This window comes from Oncorhynchus masou, unplaced genomic scaffold (assembly GCF_036934945.1).
Source record: "Oncorhynchus masou masou isolate Uvic2021 unplaced genomic scaffold, UVic_Omas_1.1 unplaced_scaffold_10608, whole genome shotgun sequence".
Lineage (NCBI taxonomy): Eukaryota > Metazoa > Chordata > Actinopteri > Salmoniformes > Salmonidae > Oncorhynchus > Oncorhynchus masou.
The window spans coordinates 390-8,860 of record NW_027000315.1 but is presented as its reverse complement, the minus strand read 5'-3'; the positions used below and the strand labels follow the sequence as shown (position 1 = coordinate 8,860).

Below are 8,471 nucleotides of genomic sequence, written 5' to 3'. Positions count from 1 at the left end.
TGTTACAGTGGTAGAGGAGGAGAAAGAATCATTCAGAATGAAAAAGGGAGGAAGAGGAGGCTGTTATAGTGAAAGAAGAACCTTTTAGAGAGGAAGAGGAGGCATGTTATAAGCGAAAGAAGAACCTTTTGAAGAAAGGAGGCTGTTATAGTGAAAGAAGAACCTTTTGGAGAGGAAGAGGAGGCTGTTATAGCGAAAGAAGAACCTTTTAGAGAGGAAGAGGAGGCTGTTATAGTGAAAGAAGAACCTTTTAGAGAGGAAGAGGAGGCTGTTATAGCGAAAGAAGAACCTTTTAGAGAGGAAGAGGAGGCTGTTATAGCGAAAGAAGAACCTTTTGAAGAGGAGGCTGTTATAGTGAAAGAAGAACCTTTTGGAGAGGAAGAGGAGGCTGTTATAGTGAAAGAAGAACCTTTTAGAGAGGAAGAGGAGGCTGTTATAGTGAAAGAAGAACCTTTTGGAGAGGAAGAGGAGGCTGTTATAGCGAAAGAAGAACCTTTTAGAGAGGAAGAGGAGGCTGTTATAGTGAAAGAAGAACCTTTTGGAGAGGAAGAGGAGGCTGTTATAGCGAAAGAAGAACCTTTTGGAGAGGAAGAGGAGGCTGTTATAGTGAAAGAAGAACCTTTGGAGAGGAAGAGGAGGCTGTTATAGCGAAAGAAGAACCTTTTAGAGAGGAAGAGGAGGCTGTCACATTGAAAGAAGAAGATGAGTATTTCATAGTGAAAGAAGAGGAAGGACCTTTGGAGTGAAAGACGAAGAGGAGACTGGAGATCTGATTAACACTAGTGAGTACTATCTCAAAAACAGGAGCACCAACTTTGCAGTTGTTCAACTAATGTATGATTTTTAATAAGAGGCATTCTACTGACGTTTTACACATGGATGTGTTATTCAGGGGTGCGTTCAGTACGAGAGAACAGTGTTCAGTGTTTAATTAAACTGTGTGATTGGTGTCCCAGAGATTGTGCTTTCAAATGGTCACATCCATTTTAAAGGAGAAAATTGCATTTAAAAAATATATATATACACAACAAAATGTATATTTTTGATGTAAATGACATGTTATCCAAGGGTCCAGACACTTGTTTTTGCGATTTCACTTGTTCTTGAGAAAAATGTATCCCCAACCATTGATTAATTACCCCAACCATTGATTAATTACCCAACCATTGATTGGTTGATTAGGGATGGACACAGTTATTTTAATATTCTTTACATTAAATAACCTTACACCCTCTGTGACATTTCTCCATGCAAGGATACAAGGATAGACCACGACAGTTTCACGAGTGACCCTGTAAAATATACATACCGGTAGCCGACACACTTTTCATACATTTTGCTTCTTCTTGTCAGCCAATCAAAGCAGCTCTACAGTCAGAGACTCTATGTGAATTACAATTACGGAATGAAGTTGGTTAAATGACAAGGAGTCGGCTACGATTATCAACCAACAGGTAGACTGCTGCTTATTCTGAATGGAGTTGGTTAAATGACAAAGAGTCAGCTACGATTATCAACCAACAGGTAGGCTGCTGTTTAATCTGAATGGAGTTGGTTAAATGACAAGGAGTCGGCTACGATTATCAACCAACAGGTAGACTGCTGTTTATTCTGAATGGAGTTGGTTAAATGACAAGGAGTCGGCCTACGATTATCAACCAACAGGTAGACTGCTGTTTATTCTGAATGGAGTTGGTTAAATGACAAAGGAGTCGGCTACGATTATCAACCAACAGGTAGGCTGCTGTTTAATCTGAATGGAGTTGGTTAAATGACAAAGAGTCGGCTACAATTATCAACCAACAGGTAGGCTGCTGTTTAATCTGAATGGAGTTGGTTAAATGACAAGGAGTCGGCTACGATTATCAACCAACGGTGCTGATTATCAACCAACAGGCTGTCAGTATCGTGATGCAGGTCTTTAGATGTTGGACACATCAACTTTATCCGCGTTATATTCCATTTTGTTTTGCGATTCGAGCGATACCTCTCCGTCCATTCTACAGGTAACTGCAAAAATATCGGAAACACTTGATGAAATGAGAGATACAAAGTGCACTTTAAATGCAAAAGTATGTGGACACCACTTCAAATGAGTGGATTCTGATATTTCAGCCACACCTTTTGCTGACAGGTGTATAAAATCGAGCACACAGCCATGCAATCTCCATAGACAAACATTGGCAGTAGAATGGTCTTACTGAAGAGCTCAGTGACTTTCAACGTGGCACTGTCATAGGATGCCACCTTTCTATCAAGTCAGTTCATCAAATGTCTGTCTTGTTAGAGCTTCCCCGGTCAACTGGAAGTGCTGTTATTGTGACGTGGAAACGTCTAGGAGCAACAACGGCTCAGCCGCGAGTGGTAGGCCACACAAGCTCACAGAAAGGGATCGCCGAGTGTTGTAGTGTGTAAAAATCCGCTGTCCTCGGTTCCAACACTCAATACAGAGTTCCAAACTTCCTCTGGATGCAACGTCAGCCCAAGAACTGTTTGTCGGGAGCTTCATGAAATGGGTTTCCATGGCCAAACAGCTGCACACAAGCCCAAGATCACCATGCGCAATGGCAAACGTCGGCTGGAGTGGTGTAAAGCTCGTCGCCATGGGACTCTGGAGCAGTGGAAACACGTTCTCTGGAGTGACGAATCACGCTTCACCATCTGGCAGTCCGACGGACAAATCGTGGGTTTGGCAGATGCCAGAAGAACGCTACCTGCCTGAATACATAGTGCCTACCGAAAAGTTTGGTGGAGGAGGAAAAATGGTTTGAATAATGGTTTTCGTGGTTCAGGCCTCTTAGTTCCAGAGAACGTCAATCTTAACGCTACAACAATGACATTCTAGACGATTCTGTGCTTCCAACTTTGTGGCAACAGTTTGGGAAGGCCCTTTCCTGTTTTCAGCATGACAATGCACCCGTGCGAAGTCCATACAGAAATGGTTTGTTGAGATCGGTGTGGAACATCTTGACTGGCCTGCACAGAGCCCTATAACCTCAACCCCATCGAACACCTTTGGGATGAATTGGAAAACCGACTGCGAGCCAGGCCTAATCGCCCAACATCAGTGCCCGACCTCACTAATGCTCTTGTTGCTGAATGGAAGCAAGTCCCCACAGCAATGTTCCAACATCTCATGGGAAACTCTTCCACTAGATGGAAGGCTTTCCAAGAGGCTGTTATAGCAGCAAAGGGGGACCAACTCCATATTAATGCCCATGATTTTGGAATGAGATTTTTGATGAGCAGGTGTCCACATACTTTTGTTAATTGAGTGTATCTATTTTTGTTGTTGTTGGACTGTGTTTTGTTTTTAATGACTGGTGGTGGGTCTCAAAAGATACCTCAATTAGTGGGTCACGAAGCAACAAAAAAAAGTTTATTCAAGCATTAACAAACACACTCTGTGTGACAGACAGACACTTTGGCTGGATCAGAGTCCCCTAAAGGAAGGTTCCTTAGTGGCTAGGGTAGCCTAGTGGTTAGAGCGTTGGACTCGTAACTGGAAGGTTGCAAGTTCAAATCCCCGAGCTGACAAGGTACAAATCTGTCGTTCTGCCCCTGTTAACCCACTGTTTCTAGGCCGTCATAACTGACTTTCCTAGTCAAATAAAGGTAAAATAAAACAATCCCACAAATTCACTGATGAATTCGCATGTAAAATTGGCAAATATTCTCACTCCTAAAATCCCCCCCAGTGTGCTATTCTATCAAACCTCATTGTACATCATTTGTTAATATGGTCCTCCTGACTACCAAATAAGATTGAGGTCAGAGAAGAGTTGATATCGCAAATGTTTTTCAATCCAATGAAACTTGATTTTCCCCAAATCGGTTTTTGTAGCAGAAAAGGTATGTCGGTGCCCTCACTAGGAATTTATGCACCTGTTTGGTGCATAAATGTTCAGATATACAATGGGGTCCGAAATGATTGACTCTTGATAAAGACGAGTAAAAAAAGATTGTAAAATAAATACAGATATTGAGCTATATTGTGTGCTAAAAAAAGAGGAAATTATATTATATATATACACAATTGTTCGGAGAAAGATAAATGATTGAATCCCATGTTTTCAGTACCTTTCAATACCTCACCTTAAGAGGAAAACAGCGCTGAGACGTTTTTCTAAAATGATTTATGTGATCGTCGAAGATCCTTTCCAATGTGTTCAACAGTCTTCAGTTTGAAGGGATAGTGTTATCCGTGTTATCCGTGTTGGCTGTGTTGGCTAGCTCCTCCGAACAGTGTCCTGACGAGAGAGCACATTTTCTATGCCAGGCAAAATCACGCATCATTAGCTTATTGTTATGGATGTAAACAAATAAATGTCACAAGAAAACATCTTAAACAAACGCAAATGCAGCTACTTTGTTGTCATTCTGTTTGACGTGACCGTGTTAGCCATAGTTGGCTAGCTCGCAAGGGATAAGAACGCTGCCAGCTAGCCAGCAAATGAACGACCGCGTTGCATCCATAGATAGACAACTAAAGGAAGTGGGTCGCGTCTCCCGGCAATTTAACCGATAGAATGAATGACCATTCGGCTTGTCTAGCAGCCATAGATTTGTGTCGGGATTAAAGCTCATGGAAGGATTAAACAGACAACCCCCCCAGACAACCCGGGGAAGGATGAAACAAGAAACTGTTATGGCCAGAGTATTTAAGGATCAGATTTGACTCCTCAAAGTAAGTGCTGTAGTTTAGTTTGAACAAATACAATAGATCTGCCCACTGGTATCTGTTACCAGGACAACCAGCAGAGTTCTGTTAGTTGACAGGAAGATAGACTGGTGGATATGGATGTTATGAATATCATAACACTGAAAAAGGATTCTGCCAATGAAAAGAGAGAAACCAATAGACCATATAAAACCTTGATGAAAGGTAGCTTTAGAGAGAAACCAATAGACCATATAAAACCTTGATGAAAGGTAGCTTTAGAGAGAAACCAATAGACCATATAAAACCTTGATGTAAGTTTCAGCTAATCTCTTGCATCCATCATAGCCTGAAGGAAGGGAGGAAGATTTCCTCCTGCTGTTCCGAAAACCAAGCACCAGGGTCTTGAAGATGATGCATTTTATTGAGGGATCTTGTCTAGATTAAACCTTGTAGAAAGAGTTTTATCATGTAGAAGTTTCATTCAGGTCTTTCTGTTGAAACAAATACTCTGTTTGTCTTTTTAGCAGGAGAGAGACCAGCCTCTCACCCTGACCGTGGGAAGAGTCCAGACCCAGAGACGACCAAACCAGCAAGACCATACCACTGTTCCCAGTGTGGAAAGAGATTTATTCAGTCATCGCATTTGAAAGAACATGAGAGAATACACACAGGAGAACAGCCATTCCAATGTTCCCAGTGTGGAAAGAGTTTTACAAATGTAGGGAACCTGAAAACACATGAGATGACACACACGGGAGAGAAGCCTTTCCACTGCTCCCAGTGTGGAAAAAGGTTTACCCAGTTAGGGAACCTGAAAACGCATGAAATGACACACACAGGTGAGAAGCCTTATCACTGCTCCCATTGTGGAAAGAGTTTTAGACACTCAGGACATCTAAAAGTACATGAAAGAACACACACTGGAGAGAAGCCATACCAATGCTCCCAGTGTGGAAAGGGTTTTGGACACTCATGGCATCTTAAAGTACATGAAAGAACACACACGGGAGAGAAGCCATATCAATGCTCCCAGTGTGGAAAGGGTTTTGGACACTCAGGGCATCTAAAACTGCATGAAAGAACACACACGGGAGAGAAGCCATATCAATGCTCTCACTGTGGAAAGAGATTTATCCAGTCATTGCACCTGAAAGAGCATAAGAGAAAACACACAGGAGAGAAGCCTTTCCAATGTTCTCAGTGTGGAAAGAGTTTTATCCAGTCATCACATCTGAAAGAGCATAAGAGGATACACACAGGAGAGAAGCCATTCCAATGCTCTGAGTGTGGAAAGACTTTTAGCCAGATAGGGCAGCTGAAATATCATGAAAGAAAACATACAGGGGAGAAGCCTCATCACTGTTCCCAGTGTGGAAAGGGTTTCAGATACTCAGGGCATCTAAAAGTGCACGAAAGAACACACACTGGAGAGAAGCCCTATCAATGCTCCCAGTGTGGAAAGGATTTTAGACACTCCGGACATCTTAAAGATCATGAGAAAATACACACAGGAGAACAACCATTCCAATGCTCTCTGTGTGGAAAGAGTTTTACCCATTTAGGGAACCTGAAAATGCATGAGATGACACACACAGGAGAGAAGCCTTTTCACTGCTCCCAGTGTGTAAAAAGTTTTACCCAGTTAGGGAACTTGAAAACGCATGAGATGACACACACAGGAGAGAAGCCTTTCCACTGCTCCAAGTGTGACAAGGGTTTTAGAACCTCGGGAACCTGAAAACGCATGAAATGTCACACACGGGAGAGAAGCCTTTCCGATGCTCCCAATGTGGAAAGAGTTTTACCCAGTTAGCGAGCCTGAAAAGGCACGAAGGAACACACACAGGATAGAAGCCTTTCCAGTGTTCTCAGTGTGGAAAGACATTTTCCTGGTCAGAACGACCTGCAAATCACACGAGAGAAGAGAGACACTGTTGTAGATGGCAGAATTTGGGGTGAGCTGTTGTAACTTCTCCAGGTTGATGCTCTGTTCTGTGATGAACTGCATTTCATAAACTACTACGCCTATTACCTGTCTGCACCCTAACACATTGCTGCCGTCTGTAACTGTTGCATTAATGAAGTACTATTATCACCTTCCTCTATATGAGGGGACATGCAACTATCTGCATTTTATTTTGGGGTTCTTCCCTGACTATGATCAGCGAGACAGATCTCACTTGCTTGTATTTAAGATGTACTATTATCACACCTTAAATAGTCTCTGATCTTTGGGATTGAGTGTGTTCTGACTTTATTATTTTTTTGCAATGGGTTTCTTTGGTTTGTGGCCACATGAAATAAAATTTTATGAAAGCAACTCAAAAAAACAGCCTTACTTTGTTAGCCGGACCTTTACGTCTCCAAGCAACAAATAAATAAAAACGGGAACATATTTAAAATGTATTTTACTTTGATTAATTGTGTCATTTGTATTTGATTTAGTTGATTTATGTAGAAGTTATCAAGTTAAACGTGTTTGGAAATGTCACGACATTGTTATGACATCAGTTGTTGACTGGGAAACCCAGACGCGAGCTGCCCAGTGACGAGAGCCTACCAGACGAGCTAAATGCCTTTTTATGCTTTGAGGCAAGCAACACTGAAGCATGCACGAGAGCACCAGCTGTTCTGGATGTCTGAGTGATAACCCTCTCGGTAGCCGATGTGAGCAAGACCTGTGAACAGGTCAACATTCACAAAGCCACGGGGCCAGACGAATTACAAGGACGTGTACTCAAAGCATGTGCGGACCAACTTGCAAGTGTCTTCACTGACATTTTCAACCTCTTCCTGACCCGAGTCTGTAATACCTACATGTCTCAAGCAGACCACCATCGTCCCTGTGCCCAAGGAAGCGAAGGTAACCTTCCTAAATGATTACCACCCGTAGCACTCACGTTGGTAACCATGAAGTGCTTTGAAAGGCTGGCCATGGCTCACATCAACAGCATCCTCCCAGATACCCTAGACCCACTCCAATTCGCATATCGCCCAAACAGATCCATAGATAATGCAATCTCAATCGCCCTCCACACTGCCCTTTCCCACCTGGACAAAAGGAACACCTATGTGAGAATGCTGTTCATTGACTATAGCTCAGCGTTCAACACCATAGTGCCCACAAAGCTCATCACTAAGGTAAGGACCCTGGGATTAAATATTAAATACCTATATATAGATTAATAATAATAATAATTAATAGATTAAATACCTCCCTCTGCAACTGGATCCTTGACTTCCTGACGGGCCGCCCACAGGTGGTAAGGGCAGGCAACAACACGTCTGCCATGCTGATCCTTAACTCTGGGGCCCCTCAGGGTTGTGTATTTAGTCCCCTCCTGTACTCCGTGTTCACCCACAACTGCTTGGCCAAACACGACTCCAACACCATCATTAAGTTTGCTGATGACACAACAGTGGTAGGCCTGATCACCAACAACGATGAGACAGCCTATAGGGAGGAAGTCAGAGACCTGGCAGTGTGGTGCCAGGACAACAACCTCTCCCTCAACTGCGACCTGGCCAAGACTGGCCAAGATAAAGCAAAGCAGTGCACCAAAAACAAGGACACAGAGTTACACATGGAATAAACAAAATGTACAGTCAATAACACAATAGAAAAGTCTATATACAGTGTGTGCAAATGAGGTAAGATTAGGGAAGTAAGGCAATAAGGGCACTAAATAGGTTATGGGTAAGATGACATCAGTAGTACTACTTGGGAGGTGAGTGAAGCCTGATAGGAACTGAGAGGAACTGGAACATGCCAAGTAGAGCTACAGTTTAGTACCGTTTTCATTTGGAT

General features: G+C 42.7%; 1 protein-coding gene across 1 annotated transcript; it reads left to right on the top strand.

The window, feature by feature from the left end:
* Positions 1–717: 717 nt before the first annotated feature.
* On the top strand, positions 718–7,033 carry LOC135528941 (zinc finger protein 135-like; the record flags this gene model as incomplete). Its single annotated transcript, XM_064957931.1, has 2 exons — positions 718–782; positions 5,188–7,033. Coding segments are annotated over 2 exons (1,279 nt in total), but the record flags the coding sequence as incomplete, so codon positions are not given.
* Positions 7,034–8,471: the final 1,438 nt, after the last annotated feature.